We start from the raw sequence: 25,967 nt of genomic DNA on the forward strand, positions 1-25,967 counted from the left end.
TTTAAAATTACAAGTGGAATGCCAGGGCCTGTAGATTCATTTTATCAGCGCACGGAGGCAGACAATAAAGATCACATCGTTTTTTTTTAAGTTTTTATTTATAGTAATTATACTGGTCCAACTTAAAATTGATTTGAAAGGCAAAATGACTTTGCACTGTCAAGACTTTTCTTGAATTTTACTAATATACACTAGAAATCTTAAAAAACTTAATATGGTTCAATCAATTTTATGGCAAAGCATAGCAAATGTTTGGACCCCATTCCCTATGATAATTCTATAAAAGATACTCTTATAAAAACATTTCTACAATAATTGCAAATCTCCTATGCTATATATTAAAATAAACATTTATTTATATATTTATAAAAGCTACTTATATAGAAGTAGATGTTAAAACACATTTATATTAACAAAATGTCTCTTTGAGGCAACAAAATACGTGAAATTTTAAGTATTACAAATATTTTAAAGAAGGTCAACAAAAAGTATTGGTTTCATCAATGCACTAACTGGGCCCCCGTATTCCGAAATCTGAAATATCTGCTGCCTTTTTCAGTGTCAGGTTTTGTTCATTGCAGAGATGTAGTAAGGCGACGAAGGCTATCGGGCAACTGAGTTCCTTTTTCATGTTTTCATTTAACCTCTCAGGCAAATTTTTATACATCAAGGAAAAGCTTGTTTCTATAACTTTCGCAGAAACATCCTAAAATAATAAATGTGTTATGATTAAAATAATATAAATTTTTACAAAAATCAGTTTAAATTATTTAATAAATTTTATGAACTAATGACTAGTAGATATTATCAAATATATAGTAGCAAATGCTTGGAAAAGAAGCCTTGAAGTCATACTCACACCTATTAACTCGATCACGTAATGAAGAATTGTTAAATAAATAATGTATCATCATGAAATAATCTGTGTATTTACACTTTTACTGCTGAACAAGATTTAAAAATGTGGTTTCCCCACCGTTTCTGGACATAGCGGATGCAATTATAAATGGTGTTCAGTATAATGATAGAAGCTTCTATATGTTAAGTATTTGGGATCTATAATAGAAAATAGCATCCAGATTATAGAGACTGATTTAAAAAATAGGTATTTGGAGCCTGTATACTTGTGGTGAACCAACATTACATTGGTTCAGAAGTAGTCACTCTTGTCGTGCATCGGCCTACTAAGCTTGTTAATAATTATAATGGGAAAAATATTGCATTTGTAACATGGTAAAACTTGTAATCCCCAAGTCAATATCAGTGAGATTATATGATTTAGATGTAGTATTATATTATAGACAACGGACGATTTATTTTGGGAAGAAAAACTTGAAAAATTACACATCTGAGTTTGTTGACTGAAAAAAACTAGAAACAGAAAATTTTATAACACATTTGTCGAATATATGCACAGAGACACAGACAAGAGAGTAAAATTTTCTATTATCTATGAGCAAATTTCGACGCTAGTTCTTCACATATTTGTCTCAACCAACTTTTAAAGCTGATTGTCTATTATTTGTGGTTCAATTTCACAAATAGCTATGGGAGCTTAAAATATGAACATCTCTGGGATGAAAATCAGCTTCACCAAAAAATATTATTTCCCTATAAAAATTTATATAAGATTATGTTTGGAGAGAAAGTAATTTTAATGAAGCAGTATAAATTTTGTTATTTAAAAATTAGCCTGTTTGATAACTAACATTCTGAACATAATAGGTTTTTATTCGGTCAAAAATGATTGGGTTTTACATACGAAAAGGGGAAAATGCAGCGCCGATTGATCGAAAATGGAGTAGTTTTTATGGAGATGCGTACGTAGGTAAATGCTAATGTCAGAATTGATTAGCTCGTTTTTGTTTCGGAAATTTCGATGTTAGATATGAAAAAATTTACGTAAGATTGGACACCAAAAGGAAAAGAAAGTTCACACTTTTTTCAGGTTTTACGAGAATTAACGCAGAACAATTGCATGGGCCGAATTTCCATTGTGCTGTTAAAACAAATAATGAACCAATCATGAACCAATGAAAAGTGGATCACATATATGTGAAAAATATCGTGGTTCAAATTCATTCGATCATTGATTAGTGTTTAAATGAAAGTATATCCCTCATAATACTTACATAACTATCTCTGTTGGTTAAAATTTCCCAAACCGCACTTTTCAGTTTCTTCATATCCATTTTCTTAGCTCTTATTGCATAGTGCATATCAGATTGAGCAACCTAGACAATAATGTACATTATTTTATTACAATATATACTATTTTTATAGCCCACCATTTCTGGTACACCAATTAAATTATCATCCATGAAATCTCCTCTTCCACACTCGTCAAAATTATCCGGTTCGTCGCCAAAGATGTCATCAGCTAGATCAGGTTGGTGGCCATCCACCTAAAGAAACAATTTAGTACTGCTCGAATTAAATGTGTATGTTAATTACCAAATGGTTAGGAATATAATTTGAATCATTCGGATTATCAAATTTGTATTCAGCCACCTCGCAGTCAATCTGCGTTTCATCCTTACAAACTGGCTTCATTAATGGGACAAGGAGAAGCTCTTCTAGATGGTCAATCATTTCTTTACAAACTGAGTGAAATAATGGGAAGGTGATCCTGGAAATCAATGTTATCAAATCTGTTAAAAACAAAAAGTTTGACTTACTTATCCTCACTGATTTCCTTAGGCAGTTTTTTCTTCTTCATTAATTTGAATGTTTTTATAGGCTCATCAAATTCGGTAAAGTCTAATAGCACTGGCTCAATTTTCTTACGAGGTCCCCGTTTTTTTTCTTTATCTTGTTGCTTATCTTGCCCTAAATTAATCATTTGAAATATAAACTTACATTATAAGAAACATATTACCAGTATAGACAAGTGGTCTGGGCCTTTTAACATGCTTCATTTTCCAGTGACTGGGTCCAGCCCAAATTTGATCAATTTTTCCACTACAGGTTCCTACTACCGAGTTGTAAGAATATTCGGATTTTTGTACTGAATTTACTAATAGTTGATTAGATGGTTGAAAATCCAGTAGAGTGTCTTTTTCTTGTAACAAGGGAGGCAGAATTACTTCCTGTTCAAAGCCTTCATCACAATTTATTACTGTAAAATATATTTATATAAATGATTGATGAATATAACATTAAGTTCAAATTACCATCATCTTCTATAATCTCTTGAAAAACATCATGTATTGAGCCATCTAGTTCTGCTATTGGTATTCCATTATCATCCAGAATAACCTCCTGACTATTGAGGCTTTTTCTACCTAAACTGAAAAAATTAACGAACAGTATATAAAATGAATGTCTAAAAATAATCATCACTAACTCCATTTCTTCATCTGGATCCCATATATCCACATCAAAATCTTTAAATGGTGCACATATTTGGAAAGTGGTTGGTATATCTTCAGTCTCTATTGCAATTTTTTCAGGTTTAACTGATAAATCTGAATTTGGCGTCCAAGCAAAATATTTTGTTTCATCACTGTAACATTTCTTACATTAACATTACATATTGTTATATATATTTTCTTTGGGCTTACAGAAAAATAAATCTATATCCAGCATTGTCTGTTCTCATATTGTTAGTAAATAAATTATCTGTGGCACTCACAGAGTTGTCAATTTTAGCAGAGAAAGCACAGCTTTCCAATTTCGGTAGAGGTTCTTTGAAAGTTTTTGTATTGCTACTGATTGTGTGCTTTTTATCTTCACAAAGAAGGCTTCTTCTTTTCTTCTGTTTTTTCTTTTTTTGAACTTGTCCAGGCTCATTTTCAGGTATATCTGCATCTTCATTATCATCTAGGAAATATTATTAGTGTGATTTATATTTTCTTGAAACATTATTTATACCTTGCTGTGTTGACTTTTTATCAATAGTTCTTGCTAAAGTACTGGCTAATTTCAAACCAGCTGAATGTAAATCATCGACTCTTATTCCATATACTTTTCCTGCAACTTCCAGTGAGCTTCCGGCAACTTTAAGAACATCTGGATTGTCTTTTCTAATAAACTGGTTTAGTAAATCTATTACCTTTAACTTCCAAGCATTGTCAGCATTGATTTTCTACAAATGTAGAGATCAGAAAAATAATAATACCTAACTAAGAAAAATAGATATACATTTTCTGCATTTAATTTTGAACAAATTAATAATTGACTTTTTATATCCTTTTCACTAAGAATTCGTATTGAATCATTCAATCCAGGAGAGCCATCTATATCTACATTTCGGGGCAATATTGACTTTCTTGCTACAATTGATGCTCTTCTGTTATCTCTCTCATTTAAATCATTTGACTAAAATAATGTAATAAGTTCATTAAATATGTATATTAATATAAATTCTACAAAAATAAATTTACCTTCCAAATTTTGTCATTCTCATTTCTTTCAGCTAAAATGCTAATTCTCTTTCTTAGAGGGGTTTCTTTAGATCTGATATTATTTGTATTCCTGATTGGTGTAGAAGTTTCCATTATAGAATTGTTTGTTCTCATACTAAATAACCACTAACTAATTTACGTCTTATATGCGAACGATTTTTTATATACTGGTAATTAAATGCCGTGTATAAACCTTACTTTTTGAATTTGAAGTATTAGTAAAGTATTTTAAAACAAATAAGCTTCAAATAAAAACGGTTAATCAAAAATCAAAACTATAGAGTAGTTATCTTTGTTCATGTGTATGGAACAGAAAGAGATATACACAATCATAAATGCAGGACGCCAATCATCGAATTTTTGTTTGTCGATTATTTTTTTATGCAACCTTTCAAACTATAAGTTAGTTACTATAATTATAGAATTATATTAAATGCTTTAGATGTATCTATCAGTATTTTGTTATACAATTAAAATTATTTAAATAGATAACTATGTAATGACACTTTATTCTAGACTACAGGGAAGTGAACAAGCTGTAGTATGTGATTGGTTACATTTGCGCATGTGCGTTTAAATAAAATATATATTTTAATTTAGTTTGGTTATGCCTAACGTTTCCATTGTTTACAGCAAAAAACAGAGTGAATGCTTTACAAAATATTATGTGGTTTACTTTTGAAAAATCACAATACGATTACACTAATCAATATTTTAGAACAATTAGTGGAATTGAAAAACCTAAAGCAAAATACAATCAAACTTATATCAACAGATACTTATCATGTTGCCAAATACCTTAAATACAAATAGAAGTTTTTAATTGAAGAAGTGAAAACTAGAGAATCAGAACAAAGTTGGTGTTAAATATTGTATATTTTAATATTGAAGTAACAGCATTGATATATTCAATTTCAATATCTGCAAGGGTTTCATTCCACATATACGGATTACAAAGAGAAAAACATGTAATTTTGTTAGATTTACAGTTAAATTTATTTGTCTATTCATTAATGAAAAAAATCTATGTTCATATATATCTAAATATAAAATTTATTTTCTCTTATATTTCAGTTGCTGATAAAAACATAAAATAACAAAAAAATCTATACGCAAGTCACAAAGTTACATATACTTAATAATATAGTTTATTTTTTAAAAAATGAATGGATTGTTGACTGTTTCGTTATTTTCTTAATGTCTTTCTGAGCTTCCTTATATGGTTGTAGTAAACACTCTAGACTATTGTTAAACTTCACACTTCGTTCCAGTGAAGGATCCAGGTCTAAAACCAAATCCTGCAGTTGATGAGCAGATGACAAGATCTTATTTATTTTGTCTAAAGTTAAGGACAAAGTTGATTTTCCAGCTAATTCTTGAAAAGTATCTTCTTCATCACTTGATTCATTATTTGCATTCATTATTGGATATTGGCCAGCAGCTGCATGATTTGCTGAAGCTGATTCTCCAACTATTTTAACATTATGCAAAGAAAATCGTTTTTTAAATCTCTCAAACCATCCTTTACTTGCTTGGAAATTTAAAGATTCATTATCAGACTTTAGGCTATTATAAAGTAGAATAGCCTTTTCTTGAATAATTTGTGTACTCAAGGGGACTCTCTTTTTTGTTTGATCTTCGATCCAAAAATACAATGCTTTTTCCATTGTTTCTAAGGCTTGAGGCCGCGAAATACAGGTAACCTTACAACTCGAACTAGTTCCACGCAAAATGGAGGAACGAATAGAGTCTTCACATTTTTTAATTGTTCTTACAGTTGACTCGTTCACTTTAAATTTCTTAGCAGTACTTGCATATGATTCACCTGTAGCTAGACAGTCCAATAGTTGGATCTTTTTATCTAAAGTCATAACACATCTTTTTCTTTTAACAATAGTCTTTTTACTATCACATCCAGACATTTCGCAACCATAAAACAAACACTCTGATAAACCTATGCAGACGACACAACCCGAGTAAACGCCTCCTAGTTTGTTCCGCGAAACCGCAGTTGTTCAGACTGCGTGTAATTTGGGATTACTGTACCTACCAGAGTTTGAAAACGGCCCTATCCTCGTAATTTCATTGATATTGTAACATCTAAAATATATTACAATTATTATTCATAGTTTAATTTTAGTTATGTTTTCGAATTAATTTCGTTTCAGTAATATATAGTATATATAATACTAACAGATACTGAGATTTATATATACTCACAAACTCAATTTGGCGACTCAGCTATACTATGATTTGTTAATTTCATTATCAATAAAAAAAACGCTTTTTTCTGAATTTCATTAAATTTTCCCAACCACATATAATAAATTAATACGAGTGTGATAAACATAATCATAGAACACAAGGCATTAAAATATATACTCTATGGTTTGTTTATTTTATGTTATTTTTTTCTGTGTGCCATAGAATTAGGAAATAAACACAAGATGTAAACTACAGTAATGCGCACACGCAGAACGAACTAATCATAAGTCTTATGTTGTTCACTTCCCTGAGGTCTTATTCTTTTTAAAAATATGTGGTTATGTTTGAAATATCTGTTTTATCGGCTGATTTATATCCCACCACAATTGTTTGGCAACGTTGCATAAAATCCACAAGCCGCCATCTTGCGCGTACGTTTATCGTGTTACCGTTTTGATGCTTTTGTAAAATTGACTTGTTTGGAATGGAAATTTCCTTAAATATTATATTGGAGATATCAAAGTGCATGTGGGAAAAGTGCGGTACATAAAAGTTTTTATTTTAGGTGAGGTTTAAATACTTTTTCCGGTTTTGGGCGCCAAGTGTGATTTTGCCAAAACTGTCAAAACTGGAAATACAACTGTTTATGTTTTGATTTTTGTGGTTTTCAGTTTGTTAAAGAGTTAGAGGCTACATTTATTTATAAGTTGGTTAACAAAGCACCGGAATCATGTTTTATTCCCATTTTATTTTGGCCAAAAAGGGGCCTTTGGCTCGGATTTGGTTAGCTGCCCACTGGGATAAGAAAATTACTAAAGCTCATGTATTTGAAACTAATATTGAGACCTCTGTAGATGGTTCGTATTTAAATTTGGTATTGGATAATATATGTATTATTATTTACTGTTTTGTAGGTATAATTAAACCAAAAGTAAAGTTAGCACTTCGTACATCTGGACATTTACTTCTTGGAGTTGTTAGAATCTATTCACGGAAAGCCAAATATCTACTGGCTGATTGCAATGAAGCGTTTGTTAAGATTAAAATGGCTTTTAGGCCTGGTATGGTTGATTTACCAGAAGAACATAGAGAGGCAGCTGTTAATGCCATTACATTACCAGAAGTATTCCATGATTTTGATACCACAATACCTGAACTAAAGTAAGTTAGATTTAAGTTGATTTTATTGAATACAAGCATTAAGAAATTGTTATTTTTATAGTGATGTAGATATTGAGGCCCAGTTTAGTTTAAACCAGTCTAGGGCTGAAGAAATTACTATGAGGGAGGAATATGGAAACATATCTTTAGTTAATCATGATGATGGTTTTGGTGATATGGGGTTTGATACAGATCCACCAGAATTAATGAGACACGCTTCAGGGTTAGAACCATCTATGGAACAGGTTCAGAGTTTTTCGGATTTGCAGTATAATTTAATATCAATATTTATATACTTTTTAGAGTAATTTATTATTTAGCGAGCCTGTCCTTGATAGTGAATCAATTCCAAAAGATGTAACAGAGCCTATACCATCAACTTCAGGTACTCAATCACATGAACAGTCGATGGAAATTGATACTGGTGTTCAAGACGACAATTTAATATGTAAATCTCTTATTGGTTGCTTGTTTAAAAATACTAATTAATCATATTTTAGCTGGTGGACTGTTTGAGGGTGGTTTATTTGATGAAGCACCAATGGGTGAAGTACCTCCAGTTGATGCAAGTATTCCTGTACCATCAACACGAGATATCCCTACAGGAGCAGATAGTGATGATGATGGTGACATGGATAATTTTGGTGGTCCACCATCAGTAGGGGGCATGAGGTAGTTATTTTTTTTAATTTGTTTATTAGTGGTCTCATAATATTTTAATGTAGTTCTGGAGGTAGTCGTCCGCCAACCCCATTAGATGACCATTCACAACATGCTTCAACGAGACCACAAACACCTTCACATCAGTCAATACCACCACAATCTCCAGCACCTAGTATGAGGTCTATGAGGAGTGCTCAACCTACACCAGCTCCTCCAGAGGTAATTATTTAGTTTTATTTGGATTTATATGGTCCATTATTCTATTATCCATTGTTTTTCATAAGATACCTCAAACTGAAGAAGCTCCTACACCAGTAGACCAGACAACTTTACTACAAAATGAAGAAGAAAGCTTTGCTCTACCTCCTGTTGATGCATCAGTGTTAAAAGGTGAAATATGAATTTCTTTTTAGATGAACTTTTACAGAATCACCTAATAGTAATATAAATTTGGATGTTTGATATTTTTAACAAGTTTATTTTTATAAGTTCTGGTTGATATTCTACTGTTAGTTGTTTCTAAATTTTCCCTATTTCCCCCTATCTTTTATCTTTTCATCCCGAGAACTGCTCTAATCTCTGAATAGACACATATTTCCTAGGGACCACAAAAGCGAAACGGAAGAGAAAGCTTATCATTGATGAGGTAAAGAATATTTCTGGAGAAGAGATGAAAAATCAGCTTAGTGATACAAGCGATATCGGTAAGTCCGTTTTTTACATATATAAATGTGAGTATTACCTGATTTTTTTGTAGTTACCTCTTTGGATTTGGCTCCTCCTACTAAAAGACTGATGCATTGGAAAGAAACTGGAGGAGTCGAGAAACTGTTTGCCTTACCTGCCAGGTCTATACCCGCTCGAAAATTGTTTAAGGTAAGGTAACAATTTAATAATTTATTGATCTTATTAAATTATTATGATCTTCTAGATATACCAGAGACATTTAACATTGAAGTCCATTAGAATAGAAGATTTTGGTATGTTGGGTGATGCTGACTCTTTGGCATTAGAGCAAGTGCGGGATCATGAGGAACCAAGTATGGAAGCACCAACTCCTACACCTGCAAGGAGAGGAAGAAAAAGAAAGAATGTTGAGGAACCGGTATGTTGTACATTTTGTTGAAGGTACCGTATTAAGAATACTCCTTTATTTTAGAATCGAACACCTTTGCATGCACCAGAGGAAACACCAATACATCCCTCTCATCTATATCATCCGTCACCTGATCAACCTCTTCCTCCTTCAACTCCTCTTCCACAACATTCACCTCTTCCTCCACCTGGAACCCCATTACATCCGCCTGGGACTCCAATTGGAACACCAGTACATCATCCTGGTACACCTATTCATGCTCCGGGTACTCCAATACATCCATCCCAACTGGGTCTACCTCCGGGAACACCGGGAAGTTCTTTCGGCGTTCCTCCTCCAACACCTGGTTATCCAGGAAGTGCATATCCAGACACGCCCGCGGGTATGCCAGGCCAAACTCCTTTACATCTGCCGGAGGGTGAAATGCCTCAATTAGCAGCTGATCAAGTCCAGTCTATACTTCAACAGCAGGAAACTCTCGGCTTGGCCCATATGACGCCGCATGCTCATCCAGATGACTTGTTAGCTCATCAGCAAATTTTAACACAGCAAGTGGGAATGGGTCATCCCTTAGGATTGGGATCACATTTACAACCAATGAGTGTACACGGTACACATTCTGGCATGATGCCGGAGCATTTGGAAGTACCGCAAACGCCTATTCAACCACATTTACCTGAGCAGCCCTTGGATCAATTGCAGGAACATCTAGCACCTATGGATAATTTGGGTTATGATCAGGTAAGTGGCAGAATTAGTATTATATTTCTTATCATTAAGTACATTTTTGATCATTTTAGTCACAGATGGCTAATATGGGCTATGATGATCAACTGCCTTCACAAACCCCCCATGCCGGTATGTCAGAACGAGTTCATTCTCCTTGGGCTGGAGATTATGATTTACCAGCATCAGTGGATCCTGTAAGTATATTAAGTATATATAAGTATATCTCATCTCTTAAATCATATTTTTACTTTTTACAGGCTGATGAGCAGCAAGTAGATGAAACCGACGAACAGTTTGAAGAGAGAGTATTGAATAAAAGAGCATATCAACTATTTCTTTTGGTTAGAAATAGATTACAAAACTCCACTCAAATTACGCTGTCAGAGTTGTGTCGAAAAAATAAAAGAAAACAGGCAAGTCTCAAACTTTTTTTGTCTTTAAGAACAATAATCAAGGTTTTTTTTATAGGCTGCGCAGAAGTTTTACAGTGTTTTGGTGTTGAAAAAGTTTCACGTGTTGGAGCTGCATCAAAGTGGACCTTATGATGAAATATTTATAGAGAAAGGACCTAAATTCGAAAATCCGGTGATATAAGTTACGGACTTCTCGGCATGGTTCTTTTATCGTTTCTGGTTTTTAAATCGGTCGTTTTTCGTGGTGACTAGCTCCAAGCACACTGCAGAACCTTCAGACAAGTTTTTTAACATTGTTGAAAATGTTCAGAAAAACCGCCGCTTCAGAAATTGCCTTTCAGAAATTTTTATAAAGGAATTATGAGTATTCAATGGCGTTCCTAGTTTTTGGGATGCTCAATGGACATTTTATTACGTTATTCATTTCTCCATTTCTGAAATTAACCATGTTCGATAACTTCTCCGAAATTGGGGACGTCTTTCTGCGTTATATTTGGTTTGTATATTTTTTGAATGCTCTAAGCTGATAACTTAAAGGAAATTACCTTTCTTCTGTTACAAACAAAGAAAAAGGGATCAAAATTATATATTTGACTAATTGTAGTCTTTTTTTCATGTACAGGATGTTTTGAAATTAGATGTTTTTCTTTTTTTGTCGAATTTATCCAAAATTTTTTAACACCCTGTAAATATGTAGGTATAGTAGGTCAGTAAGGTTTTTAAATTTTTTCATAAAAGATTTTTTCGCTTTTTTACACCAAAGCCTTTGTATTTAATTTCCATTTTTCTGTGTACACAGTGGGTTGAAATGGTGTTTATCAGTGTTTTCACCAATAATATGTGACAAAATTAACCGAGGGATTTTGGGGTCTTATTAGTTAATGTTTTTAGATCCGATAATAACACCCATAAACACTCAACCCTTCACATTTTTTTCCGAATTTCAAAACTGGTAATAAAATATTCAAGGCATCCGAGCCATGTTCATTTTGATTTAAAATAAATAATAAAAAGTGACAACTTTAGGTTTTCTTTACGGCAGTAAATACAGGTGCCTTGAAGTTTTTATACATTAAAGAAATATATTTTATTCATAAATTAAAAGATTGACTTACCGTTCGTAGTTGAGATTTTTTTTATCGGTGCTAAGTCAATGTTTTAGTGCTTCTGTTGCCTAATGTGTGTTGATTTTACAGTTTTCCTTTTTTATCAAAATTGTAAGGTATATATGAAAGGGTCTTGATCTTTTACATCACCCCTTTTGTATATACTTCGAAATGGCAATAAGAATATTATAGTACAAAAACTGTTTTTAAAACTATGTTTTTTTAGGAATATCCCCGTGATTATATACTTTCTCTTAATATCAAGGCAAAGTACATATTCATATTTATACTCTTTTTCTTATTGTTGATTATGTCGGTTAACTGAGAAATCTACATCAGTGTTTTTATTATATTATATCCCACCATGTACATTTGTCTTATAACTTTGGCATTAGGACTTCTTTAGCTTTTTGATTGTAAGTTTATTTTCTTTTTTTAAAAAGTAATATTTAATTATTGTTATTACATTGATAGTGTTTATATAGAATAAATTAATAAAAAAATGATTTACAAGTAATCGACTGGTTTTATTATCAATATTTCTTAAATTCCGTGTTTATTACAAAATTTATAAGCAAAAGCGTAAGATCTGACAATGAAAGATAATCCTAGTCACGCGAGTAACCCGACTGAGTAATACCGCGTTTTATGGAATAAATTCTGGTTGTTTACCAATTGACAGATTTAATGCCGAAAATTGTGAATTAAATTAAATTAAAAAATCTTTAATTGCCTGTATGGTATATGGGAATATAAAACATAAGAAAAATTAATTTATATATGTAAGTAATATTTAAATATGTGCTGTGATCTCAATTCAAGTCAGTCAAGATCTCAATTTAAATGAATTTTATAAGGTTTTATTAAGGATAACCCTGTTTTTTTCTTTAAAATTATTTTTAGACCATCTATTTATGAGTAAGACAAAATCAAGTTACCCCCGCATCTCAATTGTCATTTTTATACCTGTGTGTGTTCAGAAGCATAACAAATTTAATGTTGCCTTTAAAATATTTTAATACACTGGTAAGTCATACATTTAAATAATGACATATTTAATTTAAATTAACCATGAAGTAATAACTATGAATGTTATTCTGTGAATCGAACTTTATTAAGAATTCAAATATTATTTGTTCGAGTGGTAACGACGATAGATGTAAATATAAACATTTATAGGTGTGGGTATTCATGTAAATGTCAAATTATTCGGTTATACGCCATAATTAATACGTTTTGGTTGCGGAATCCCTTAATTGTAAGGGAATTCAGGTCGTCAGAACGGAAATAGAAGGGATATAATACTGCGACCTAAAATGGAAAGAGGCTTAATCCACCTGGTTACTTTGTAGCGTATAAAATGTGAAATTTATTCTACGATATGAAGTAATATTAGATGTTAAAAGTTCTTTAAATTCCCAGTTTATTAATACTTGATGTCCGATGCAGCAATTTTACTATTTGTTTCTTATTTTCGGTATATTTTATTTTTTTATATTATGGTTTTAATATTCAAATTTGGAATTTTAAAGAATCAATTTTTCTGTTTGTTATTTCGTTAATACACAGTTAATTAAATTATTTAATGTGGAAAAGTGATTTATTAATATAATTATAATTTTGGCTGATTTTATAAAAGTAAAAAAGACGAAAAAAAAATTTTGTCGTAAAAGGTTTCCCACATGCACTTTAAATAATTGGAACGAGGGGATGTCGATTTTCGTGGCGTTTTGTCTGAGCAGACGCTTACAGGTTGCCGGCGAGTTTTCGGCTTTTCCGTGGCGAGCGCATTTTCCACGTTTCAGTCTCACTCGCAGCGGTATCTCGGATGGATCGCATGAAAATTCGGTTGATGATACGGACGTGAAAAAAGTTTTCTGGACGCAGTGCATAAGTTGCGTTCTAACTTATCGACAGTGCATTTTAGTAAAATATTTAAATTAATTTCTGTTACTTTTAAATATACTGTTATAATATTATTCAATAATTTGGGGTAGAAGAAAAGGTAAGTTCGCCGATTTAAATAGAAAAATTAAACATTCACTAGTTTTATAAGTTTTCCTAATAATTTTTAAAGAAATATTAATAAACTGGAATTTTACCGGACATTTATTATTATTGTTTCAAGGTACAATTTTTTCAGTCGAATATAAAAAAGTTTTCACCGAATATCAGATCCACAATGATTAAGTGCATCTATCCATTTTATTAATATAAAAGTACTTAAATTTTGCTCCTTTTTTTTCTTTTATTTCGGCCTTATAGTTTTCCAGCAACCGTTTGTGGGGGGTAGGACAATAATAAATCCTTCTTTTGAAATATCTCTTAAGATTCGTAAAAAGGAAACGGACGAGATTGAACGTTAAGGCAAGGGGTGTGAAATATTGGTAGTTTAGTTGAATGTGTCGTCTGTTTCGTGTGATGTGACTGTAAGGGTATAATTAAATTAACGGTTGGCGCAAACGAGATTTTTTGAAATCTATCCTGTTTGCCTTATATAAATAGAAATCAATATTATGCTAATATTATATCCATGTAATATTTAAATTGGTGTGATAGAAAATAGTTTACTTATTTATTGTTTTTAGGAAATATAGTATTTGACATGTGTCTTGGATATCGTGAATACAAAGGTGCTTATTGGATTTTGATAGATACTAGTGATCGATTTGAGACATAATATTAACAATAACATTAATAATTATTAAATCCCTGTATATTAAAATATATGCAAACTATCTCAAAAACTAACACTCGCATCTTTTAAATTTGGTTTAATTACTGTACTTATTTACTTAAGTGTACTGTACTTACTACAACAACTTTAGAGCATCAAATATAAGTATATATAATCTTTCTTTATTTTGTTCTAAACATAAGTATGGAATAATAAATGTAGTAATACATGCTTGTTTATTAAAACAGAGAATATATGAATAAAATAATTTTGGAGGTGATATTTGACTTTAACATTAAATATTAAACTATTAAAACAATGACAAACAGAATTAGGTAATATATTTTTTACAATTTGGAAATATATATTAAAGGAATGTCTTTACAACCATTAAGTTAACTATTCATTTTCCAAATCTATGTCTATAAAGTAAATAGTCAAAATCATTGATACAAGGTTCAAAGAATAAAATGTCATATAATCACATTTTAATCATTAAACACCTCTATATGTATCAATGCTTTAAAATGTTTACAAATGTACTGCTAATAATTCGTAATTTCTTCTGTTTGTCCTGTGTTTCATCAATGCAAATTATGTATTTTGTGTTCATATAGTCCCTATCTTTTATCCATATTTGTCACCTAAAATATATAATACAAAAACAATAAATACACCAGGCTGATTAAAATAATAATTTAAATTTAATAAATAGTTTTTAAATAGAATTACATTGTTCTTTGCTTATTTATTTCACTTTTCAATCTCGCCCTTGCAGATATCTCATATTTAATATGAGAAATTATATAATTTAATAATAATATATTTATAATATTTAATATTTAATATAAAATTTATCTATTGCTCTCGTATGTCCCACGTGCGAACTAACAACTCATCAACAAATGAAAAATTACGATTCTATGAAACTATTTTATAACTGTTAATATTCTATGGAACATTCATTTGAACCAGGGGTGTGCAACTCCAATGGTAAGTAGTGGGGCAAAGTGTTGCTTAGTTCAATCATTGGTGGCGCTGACAACGTGAATTTGATTGGTTAGTTTAAAATAGTTATGTAGAAATATGTAATTAAAATACTTTGCTTTGATTGATCTGCCATTTCGCCTGATTATTTTGTGACGTCACATTTATTGGACAATAGTATTTAAATGAAAAGCAAATTTAATTTTTAAAATTAATTTATTAAAATAAAATCCTATACAAATATACATAAGTGTAAATAATATAAATATATATAAACAAAAAGCAAAAAAAAAATTAAATTAATTAAAATATCTATAATTCTTCTATAATGCCTTCCCATATTTGTTTAGTGCCATCAATTTTATGGGAACTATTAGAGTTCTAACTTATCTTGATATATTGAAGGTAAACTTTAAATCCTTCCCTGTTGATATTGCATTAACTTCATTAAACCAAAAATACAATCACACCTCACAATAACTTTTAAAATTTGGTCTTGAAAATCATTATGGATTGGACAGTTGAAATACTAAAAATGTATGTGTTTTTTAAAGATATTTAGATTTTAGAGTATTTATTTCGTGAAACTACTTAATATAGAATGTAGACAAATATTGACATAAGACTAAAATACAATATTAGACTCTTGTTTCCTCTGAGCAAAGTTCTCTGGAACTCTGGAACAATCTCAAGTGGTACTAGATCTCCCGTTAAAAAAGAATATAAGTTATATAACATATTCATCTTCTTCACAATTTTCTCCGGAAGAATGATGTGAAAAAATGGAAGTGATGATGAGTCCTGATTTCTCGAACATACTAGGTGAAGGATGTTCTTTCTACCCTCATGACCTCTAATAGATCCAACAAAACTCTTTAAGAAATTTTGGTTCAGATTTGTTAAACAAATGTAGTTATTTATAAATTTAGACACAATCGATTTCTTTAAGGTAATAAATCCCCTAAAAGTAGCAATGAAATTTTTAATTAATGGCAACGTAACAAATATTTTCTTAACAAGGCAATCAAATTTAAATACACAATAGCTCTACTATAAATTTATTAAACGCTGATTGTTTTAAAAAATTAAAGTATTACAAATATTTTGGGATATTTTACAATTAAAAGTAGTATTTATTACTACTAATTATCCAGTTATCTTAATTATTACCTTCTTGTAAGACTTCTTTATGTAGAGACATCACACTGACAGCATACGAACAACTTGGTAGATTAATTTAATTTTATAACCACTAATATCTTCATAAGTAGGTTTTGATTTTCTGTAAAAAAACAATATATAAACAGGTATGTAGTAGATAGATAATTTTATATGTACCTGATAAAAACAATGTTGGATATTAATGTAAAACAGAAAATATTCACAATGTAAAATGAAGATTTCTTGATCTAAACAAAAACCAAAACCTTCAAACAACAAACTAAAAAATGGACGCCCATAGAAAAAAAACTTTGCACTTTTCATGTTAGTGGCGGCACCAGGAATTTAAACTAGCCAATCACAATTTGCGATCGCAGCGCTACCGTTGATTGAATTAAACAGAACATTTCACCAAGGTCGCCTATACCGTGAAATTTCTATTTTTTTCTATGATTTGAATTCTTGATGGTACAAATTAACCCATTTGTTACATGCAATATTCGGTTAGTGCTTTGTTTAGTAACCATTACCGTTTTCTTCGAAAAGGGAGGCAAAATTTTATAGAAAGAGATAGAACTATGACATTATAAATACCGCCAATATATAGCATCGATAAGAATTAATCCGTAGTCCTCATATAATAGTAGATAAATTTTTCTTCCTACGTGGAAAAAATCTGAAGATTTTCCCTTTAATCTTTCGTGAGGGCGCCGCGCTGAATAAAGAAAAATGCAAATGGCGAATAAAATTGACTGAACTTTCGGCGCGAAAACATTCAGAGAATCCCCGGAGTATCAATTAATCAATTCGAACCCCAATTCTCGGGGAGTATATTTTTGCATTTTTTTTCGGCCGCTGAGAAATATACCCCCGCCCCGGCCGCCGACGAAGGATTGAGTTGTTGGGGCGTGAAAGGGCACTTTGCATTAGTTTGCAACTCATTACCGTTTATATATTAAAAAAAGCTATTTTTTATTTTTATTAAATATTAGATTATCAGATTCGGGGAACATTACCTATTCACCAACAGCAAGATTAAAAGTTGAACTTATATTTCACATGAACATTTTGTTTATTAATATATTATTACTAGTCATTGTGGCGTAACTTACATTTTGTCTCTACGGTGATCTTTTTGAATTGAAAAAATTACCAGAATACAACATGGGGCAAAAGTCCTGCTACCATTGTCATTGCCGATAATTTTTCTCAAAGAAAAGATAAGCAAGTTTGGTTTTCATAAAAAGTTTATTTGGTCTTTACGTTTTTTTTTCGTTATGATTGAAAAATTATATCAGCTAAATGGTGACCGTGATTCGCTATGAAACTTTCGGCTCTTTTTTTAATTTTTCATGACATCCTGCAACATCTGAAGCTGAATTTCTTCAATTTTCGTGACTAATATTGTCTTTCAGATGTTGAATCGTTTTGGACTTATTCACATAAAGTTTTGATTTTAAAAAACCCCATTTAAATCCCCATGCTAAATCGCCACATCGCGAAATTAGTCTTCGTGGAAAAACGTCATTCCATAATTGAATGCTGTGGCCCCATCTTGCTGAAACCACATGCAGAAACTGCGTGCAGAAATGTGTAACTGGGAACCACGTCTGCGTATTGATGTTTCTGGAAACTCTGCAACACTATCGCGCACCAGAGCCACATTTTTAGCGTTACGAGACGTCCGTTGTCTTCTAGAACGTTGCCTGTCTGCTGTCGTACCGCATTGTTAAAAATTCGCATGCAAACGATAAATTGTGGTTTTGTGAGGCACTGGACGATCAGGATATTTTTGACGCAATGTTCGTTGAGTGGCAATAATGGAACGATTATTTTCAATAAATATTGTCACTATTTCCGCTCGTTATTGTGGCGTATATTTATCCATAATAAAATCTGGACGTCTGCACAACACAAGATTAAAGCAAAACTGAGCTAAACGTCACATAACAAACATGGCGCATACTCAAAATAGTAGCAGGACATTTGCCCCGCCTGTTATTTGCTAACTGACTAAATAAATAAAGTTCCATGAAAAACATATATTGTGACTCAAATAATCACGAAATAGGAGTAACACAGAAGAACTTTCCCACAAGTTGCCTTTAAAAAATATATAAAAAAGCAATAAAAGTCTACTGCACAATGAAGGGCTGATTAGAAATTTCTGAAAAGTTTAAGGGAGGTTGAAGATTTCACCTTAAACCGGATATTCCTTTCTATCCACCCCATGAACAAAAACATCCCCGTTTTGACGTGAACTTGGTTTGAAGTTGTGTGCGCGTTCCCGACGTCCCACGTGATTCCCCCTCGGGCCACTGTCAAAAAACTTTCGGAACATCGGTCGAGTCAGCGAAACGCCAGTAACTTTCAGACAATCTCTCGATTTTCGTTTGTTACGGACGAGCCATATGAGACATTGTCATCTTTCGGCCCGATTCCAATTTCTTTCACGAGCCGATCTGTTTACTACACAGCGTTTTTTTCACGAAATTCGATTTGACCGGTGCATGATTGAGTTCTTTTCGCTTGTTTGTTTACTTTATTGTTATGTACAGCGTTTGGCTTTTGTATTTAGATATTTACGAGGGTCACTATTTATATTTCGGGAATTGGTAACACTGTTGTCATGTGAGTCCATTTGATTTCATCGTAAAGTTTAACATCTTGACAATACACGCACTCAGAACATTTTGTCGCACGGACGCTATTTGTTTATTTTATATTTAGTTGAATGTTTCGTCTCGACAAAAAATGGAACTGAATCATGAATATTTTCGTGCGGTTATTTTTTACGATTTTCGACGTGGATTATCACAAGAGTGCATCAATCAACTTAATTTGACTTTTGGCGATGAAGCTCCATCAAAAATCACCGTGTATCGTCGGTTTAGTGAATTCACTCGTGGTCGTAGTTCGCTGTCCGATGAGTTTCGTGAAGGTCGTCCAAAATAGGCTGTTGTATAAGAAAAGATCGATGTTGTGAGATTGAGGCATCCCTAAGCATTAGTTCCACCAGCACATATGCGATTTTACATAAACACTTAGCTGTGCGAAAGTTATGTTCGCGTTGAATCTCACACAATTTGACAATCGCTCAAAAAAGGCTCGTGTCGATTGGTGCAAAGAAATGCTTAAGAAATTCAATCACGGTGCTTCTAAAGAGGTTTACAAAATCGTGACGGGTGACGAATCATGGATATATTCGTAAGCAGCAGTCGACGGTATGGGTGTTCCAAGATGAACCAAATCCAACAAAAGTTGTTCGCACACGAAGCACTTCAAAGAAAATGATCGCCTGTTTCTTCGGGAAAACTGGTCATATTGCAACAGTGCCTCTGGAGAATCTAGAACAGTAAATTGGTTCACAACCATTTGTATGCCAGAAGTCTTCAGTGAAATAAGGAAAACAAACAAGAGACGCCGGATTGTCCTTCATCATGACAATGCGAGCTCTCACACATCGGCTCAAACAAGATACTATTTGAGCACTCAGAACATCGAATTGATGGGTCATCTGCCGTACAGCTCTGATTTGGCACCCAATAACTTCTTTTTGTTCCAATCCGTGAAGAATAAACTGCGTCAACGATTTTCACCGCCCGAAGAAGCTATTGAAGCGCTCAAAAATCATGTTTTGAAGATACCTCATTCGGAATGGAAGAAATGAACTATTTGTTTTTTTCCTATTCCAGAAATATAAATAGTGACCCTCGTATTATGAAAAATGATGTTTGTTCATCAAAGACTAAATGACCTGGTGAACTTAGTATCACTTATGTTTCTCTGGCAAATTTTTTCCAACAATAAAAATAGCCACTGATTTGATTATCGTTGAATTAAACCATCTCGTGTGCTCACCGGCAGTGTTGATCTTATTAGGTTTTAGACTAGATCTTGGTTTAGTTTAGTTTTGACCTTAGTTTAGATCTAGGTTTTATTTTCGTTCGGTTATTAAAATAAACAAGCTTAAAATTCTACTAAATTCTAAAAATGATCTTTATCTAATTGAATATATTTGTTTATTAATTGCATCTCAGAGTTGCTTCAAAACTATGTAAGTGAATGAAGCTCAAAAGCAGACAGACAAAGATTACTCGCTATGGAAAGCAACTTCGAGTTCCAAAAGACTAATTATTACAGAACCGTACAACCGTACAACGAAGAAAAATCTGAATTATTTAGCTAAGGTATTCCAACCGAATGATATAGAATCTAATCAAAAGTCAAAGTCAATTGAAAAGTCCCCGGTCTACCATAGTAAAACACATATTTTTTGGCAAAATTAAGTATTTTTATTCAACATAATTCCCTTCAAGGATGATACACTCATTATAGCGACCCTCCAACTTTTCGATACCATTTTTGTAGTACGATTTGTCCTTTTCTTCAAAATAGGCCTCGGTTTCGGCGATCACCTCTTCATTCAACAAATATGTCTTCCCAGCGAGCATTCTTTTGAGACCTGAGCACAGGAAATAGTCGCTGGTGGCCAGATCTGGAGGATATGGTGGATGAGGAAGCAATTTGAAACCCAATTCATGTATTTTTGGCATCGTTTTCACTGATTTACGGTACGTGATACTATGTCTTGTCTATACATTGTCTAGGTGAAGCTGCACTTTATTTTTCTTCAAATGCGGCCGTTTTTCGCCGATTTCGTCCTTCAAACTGTCCAATAACGCTATGTAAAAGTTGCTTTTAATGATCCTTCCTTTTTCAAGGTAGTCAATGGAAATTATTCCATGTGCATCCCAAAATACAGATGCCATAACCTTGCCAGCGGACTGTTGCGTTTTCCCACGCTTTGGAGCGGGTTCATCATGTGTCGTCCACTCGGATGGATGTCGATTGGAGTGAAATGATGGAACCATGTTTCATCCATTGTCACATATCGACGCAAAAACGCGGGTTTATTACGCTTGATCATCTACAAACACTGCTCCGAATCATCAACTCGTCATTGTTTTTGGTCAAAAGCGCACAGACTAACAGCGGTTGTTGAAAATGTATTCGAAGAAAAAAGTAGTGCCCTGCAATATTCCTGGACGTCTCACAAGCTTTTGACCCGGTATGCATTTGGCATTAATCTACAAAATGAGCAAATTGCTACCGCGGAATTACTGTTGACTGTTAGAGTTGTTTTTTTTATATTCAACTTGTACTCTAACCATGTTTTTCTGTAGTGTGAACTGTAGTGGTGTATGTAGTCTACAATACATTTTTTATAGTTATCCTATATTAATTATATACTCATCTAGTTGTTTCTGTTCTTATCATTTTGCGTTCGTAATTATCTGCATTGGGCCATAATCCTACAAAATAAACAAAATAAACAGTGTATGGAGGGATGACTTATATACCTCCAAGAGTTGCATATGCTTAAGTTTTTTCTGGATACTTTCCAGACAAATAGGTTTCTCTGAAATAATTGTTTTAAATAATATTTATATCGAAAGAACTACTCATTTTTTTTAAAATACATTTTATAAATTTAAACTCGAATAGAGCTAACATTAAGATGGTCTTCATCCGTCACCTGCTTTGTATTGTGCCGCTCTTTGGATTCACTCGTTCTTATTGATTATTATATTAATATTATGTGTAGCTACAACACGATGAAATAATATTTCTATTAATCAACTTAATATTTAATAGCATAAATACTTGTCTCTAACGCATTTTCTCGTTCGTGTTCAAAGTAACTTATTAGAGACGCAATCAGTTCCTGACTATTTAATGGCTTTGGCATTTTTAATTAGAATTATCACAGATTTTAAACAACTGTTAGAAAATTATCAAAACAAGCGCCAAAAGAATGTTTGCCGGTTTATAACCTCTGATAATTATCATCAACGTTTTGAATAATTTTACAGACGTATGACAACGGTGTCGATCAGTACCAACACAAATCGAATTTTATAGACCGATTCGATTATATGCTAGGGCGCATAAGACTTTATTTTGTCTCTTTTTAATTAGAGTAATGCTAATTAGTAAAATGAGAAAGAAAAATCTGCTCCGAGTTTATTTTTTTTTACGTTTTTACAAACTGAGCTTGGCAATACCTTCGATGGTATTGATGACGTGCAATGAAGTTTATTGGAAGGACTATATGTATATAATTATATCACTTGAGAGGTGTTTAATTCTTCTACCAGAATTAGCGAAATACTTCGGCATTCGTTTCGATGGTAGAGTAAACAGGAAACATTATATTAGGCAATAAGATGAGAAGATCACAACTAAAACTATCTGGACCTATGGGGTGCAAATATGGAGTTGCACTATCAAACCGACTTATAACGCAATACTGTCAAAACAGTGTACCTCGGTTAATTACCAATATCTATCGTTGCGAAGCCAAATTTAACTGTACTAAGAATATTAACCTTAACTTAACTGACTTTAACCAGATAAGAAGTGCACGGTAATCTGAAAATCCGATGAATCCACGATGTTATCCAAAATGGCACCATAAAACATAAAAGAGGGTTAAATCATATCAGTGTGGCAGCAACTACTGGACAATGGACAGAAAACTAGAAGAATAGACCCAATCCAACAAACTTTACCGATAATTTGGTTAAGATTGTTTGTACATTAGTTGCCTTTGGTTTTGTCGTCAAGCTCGAATAACGAGTATTTCAAAAATTGTTTTGTCCCATACTATTTATTTGCTTTATTTGTTATATTGAAAATATTAAGTAATATTGTATTGTCCGAATATTCTGGTATACAATATATTTTACACTGTAGTTAATTAATATTTGATTTGATATAACTTCGTTAATGAATTTCGACTAACAGTTAATATAATAAGTGATTTATTAATTAATAATAGTTTTGTTGAAAATTAATTGTCTCTAATATCGTTATCAATAGAATATTGAGTGTTGGCTAGGAGCAATGGATCTGCGGTTGAAGGCTCCTTTATAATTTATTAGATGTTGGAGGTAATAGCGGTAACAATATCATTAAAGGTTGGCCTTTGATTGGACCACGAGATAAAAGGACCCTCGATATGGAGACGCATGTAGTTTCACAATTCAGACGTGATTTAATTACAAGCAACTGACTATATAGGCACGTATAGATACATATTATATATAGGTAGATTGGAATGCTATAGAGGTGCTTATAACTGATGTTTTTTTCTGGTTTTTTTTATTTATATATTTAAAATTAGCTGATTGCCATTAATTTTTTAAATTAGAACTACACGATTGTTAAGCGATATGCTCCGGTCTAACCAAAAAAAATTGTAATACTAATTTTTAAATGTATTTTTGTATAATTAAATTATTTAGTTTTTAAGAATTTTGGAAGGATTTTATAGTATTTTTTTCACTCGGCTGACAATATTTTTGATTCAAGTTTGTAGTAGTGGATACGTGCTTTATCCGTTTCCAAATATAGTCACTGTTGTTGTGTTGCGAAACTCATTGCAAAATATCGATAGTATTTTAGATTTTCCTCAAACCTTTGAACTATATAGTCTGGTTATACATCTACAAAATAGTACCTGACTGATAATCTCATGAAAGACGCTATTAGAAATTCTGTTATCTGATAAAGATCTCTTCCCATTTATCACTACATAGTATAAAACAAAGTCGCCTTTTCTGTCCCTATATCCCTATGTGCGCTTAAATCTTTAAAACTACGCAACGGATTTTGATGCGGTTTTTTCAATAGATAGAGTGATTCAAGAGGAAGGTTTATATGTATAATACATGCATAATATACTAAGGCAACATTGCTAATTTTAGAGGTTTCTAACGTGATGTCGTAAATTAACCTATTTTTTTAGGCTTATTTAGCAATTAGCAAAAACGCTGCCTAACCCTACGAGTTAGATCAAATTAATGTATTACAGTATTGTACACCATAAAAAGGTCTACAAAAAAGTCCGCGATGGTATATGTTTATCTTTTAGGGATAACCCACATTAACCATTTTTATTGTTTACTTTTTACGTGAGAAAATGGCTTATTTACGAAGCTATTTTAAGCAATACGGCATTAATCCCTATCGAATTAAGTACCTTAAATACAGTGTGCAATTAATATAGATCAATATGGTTCCTTACAGCATGTAAATTAAACAAATATTTTCGGAGATATTACAAATTTAAAATTTGCGTTTAAAAATGTGTAATGTAATAAAAATTGTATGAATTTAGATATTCCAAAGATAGCAGGAAATCTTCATAGTAAGTATAGGGGAAGAGGAATTGTTTTACTCCAAATTTAATGCGTGCAGGCCAAGGGCAGTAATGAATGAACCAAAAATACTGGACCGATTTTAATCATGTTATCATTGAGTGACATAGGCATATATATTTTATGCCCGTGCAAAGTCGGAGCGGGCCGCTATGTTTTTATATACAACGTTCATATTTTTTCTGTAGTGTATTTAATTTAGTATCAGCATTGCACCCGTGCGAAGCCGGGGCGGGTCGCTAGTAGATAATAACATAGACAGTCTGATGCAACTTGAATGGGGCCTTCTGGAGGGAGAAAATAAGCTTTGATCCATTAAGAAGGACTTATTTTTCCTAGCTCTATTTTTTTTAGAAAATGGAGATTTACAAAAAAATTGACGGGCTGCTGGTTGCTCACGCCCACTTCACTCACTTCTTCCTAATGAATCGAACTCTGTCCCAATTGTGATGAACCAGTCCCATGTTTTAACGGAATGAAGAAACTTTTTAACAATCCCAACTTTTTAACTATTTAACTAAAACCTTCCCAAATTATTTGATTTCCTCAAGAAAGTAAGTTTTTATTTCAAAATCTAATTTTCATTCATTTTAATATAACTTTTATCCATACCCAATTTTATTATTTACTTATTAGTTTATGTATTTGTTCCATTTCAATATTTATTAGTCTTAGTGTAGGTTTGGTTATCGATTTTATTTAATTAATTTCTAATTCTAAACTTTCTAACTGCTAATTCACTCTGCGTTGTGGTTTTGGGATTTCTTGGAATACGTAATTGACGAAAGGATAGCCTCTAACCAGCCCTTTGAGACTTTGTTGTGTTGTATTTGGTTCGTTGCGAATAAACCTAGTAGCTTATGAACTCCTAAAACAGCTTAGGCATCCATCATATTTTCCTGTAAAATTGTAATTATACTATCATGCTGATCTCATCCAAGATCACTTTTTTATTTTTTTTTAAAATAACTATCGATTTGATAGGCGTTAAAATTATGCGTGTTTTTTTTAACAGTATTTATATTCAGTTCCAAGCTTATGTAATCTAAAAGACACTGTTTAATCATTACCCATAAATTCCTTCTTGTCCATTGTTTTAAGTTGTGGTATCCCTATGATATGTGTGTCTTGTATCTCA

The 25,967-nt window shown here is 32.2% G+C and overlaps 3 protein-coding genes across 5 annotated transcripts in view; 2 read left to right on the forward strand and 1 right to left on the reverse strand.

Moving 5' to 3' along the window:
- Positions 1–315: 315 nt before the first annotated feature.
- On the reverse strand, positions 316–4,690 carry LOC143195708 (condensin complex subunit 2). Its single transcript, XM_076403131.1, has 12 exons — positions 4,386–4,690; positions 4,144–4,320; positions 3,874–4,087; positions 3,564–3,822; positions 3,347–3,505; positions 3,174–3,289; positions 2,879–3,118; positions 2,679–2,829; positions 2,455–2,629; positions 2,289–2,405; positions 2,133–2,234; positions 316–706 (listed from the first exon to the last, which is right to left on the reverse strand). The coding sequence occupies exons 1-12, from the start codon at positions 4,518–4,520 to the stop codon at positions 509–511; spliced, it is 2,043 nt and encodes a 680-aa protein (XP_076259246.1). The 5' UTR covers positions 4,521–4,690; the 3' UTR covers positions 316–508.
- A 2,303-nt stretch (positions 4,691–6,993) lies between these two features.
- Positions 6,994–12,296, forward strand: vtd (RAD21 cohesin complex component verthandi). 2 transcript variants are annotated; one of them, XM_076403102.1, is made up of 15 exons: positions 6,994–7,176; positions 7,283–7,468; positions 7,526–7,772; positions 7,834–8,017; positions 8,076–8,220; positions 8,273–8,444; positions 8,498–8,654; positions 8,720–8,825; positions 9,023–9,139; positions 9,193–9,311; positions 9,367–9,540; positions 9,595–10,272; positions 10,332–10,454; positions 10,518–10,673; positions 10,729–12,296. In XM_076403102.1, exons 2-15 carry the CDS (start codon positions 7,342–7,344, stop codon positions 10,852–10,854), a joined length of 2,631 nt encoding a protein of 876 aa, XP_076259217.1. In that variant the 5' UTR covers positions 6,994–7,176; positions 7,283–7,341; the 3' UTR covers positions 10,855–12,296. The 2 variants fall into 2 exon arrangements, with proteins under 2 accessions (XP_076259217.1, XP_076259218.1); XM_076403103.1 differs by having other exon boundaries at positions 9,038–9,139.
- Positions 12,297–13,582: 1,286 nt separating this feature from the next.
- Positions 13,583–25,967, forward strand: part of LOC143195714 (phosrestin-2) — a 486,868-nt gene continuing 474,483 nt past the window's right edge. For both annotated transcript variants that reach the window (XM_076403139.1, XM_076403137.1), the window contains exon 1: positions 13,583–13,784. The gene's annotated coding sequence lies outside the window, so the exon portion shown is untranslated. The remainder of the gene's footprint in view (positions 13,785–25,967) is intronic.

Source organism: Rhynchophorus ferrugineus, unplaced genomic scaffold (assembly GCF_030347505.1).
Source record: "Rhynchophorus ferrugineus isolate W39M unplaced genomic scaffold, kcgeb_rfMv2 rfM4, whole genome shotgun sequence".
Taxonomy (NCBI): domain Eukaryota; kingdom Metazoa; phylum Arthropoda; class Insecta; order Coleoptera; family Curculionidae; genus Rhynchophorus; species Rhynchophorus ferrugineus.

Coding starts and splice junctions, on each gene's coding strand:
- LOC143195708 (XM_076403131.1), bottom strand. CDS start 4,520: ATGAGAACAAACAATTCTATAATGGAAACTTCTACACCAATCAGGAAT. Junction 3,823..3,873: donor TAAAAAGTCAACACAGCAAG/GTATAAATAATG, acceptor AATATTTCCTAG/ATGATAATGAAGATGCAGAT. Junction 2,630..2,678: donor AAGGAAATCAGTGAGGATAA/GTAAGTCAAACT, acceptor ATTGATTTCCAG/GATCACCTTCCCATTATTTC.
- vtd (XM_076403102.1), top strand. CDS start 7,342: ATGTTTTATTCCCATTTTATTTTGGCCAAAAAGGGGCCTTTGGCTCGG. Junction 8,221..8,272: donor TCAAGACGACAATTTAATAT/GTAAATCTCTTA, acceptor ATCATATTTTAG/CTGGTGGACTGTTTGAGGGT. Junction 10,674..10,728: donor GAAAAAATAAAAGAAAACAG/GCAAGTCTCAAA, acceptor TTTTTTTTATAG/GCTGCGCAGAAGTTTTACAG.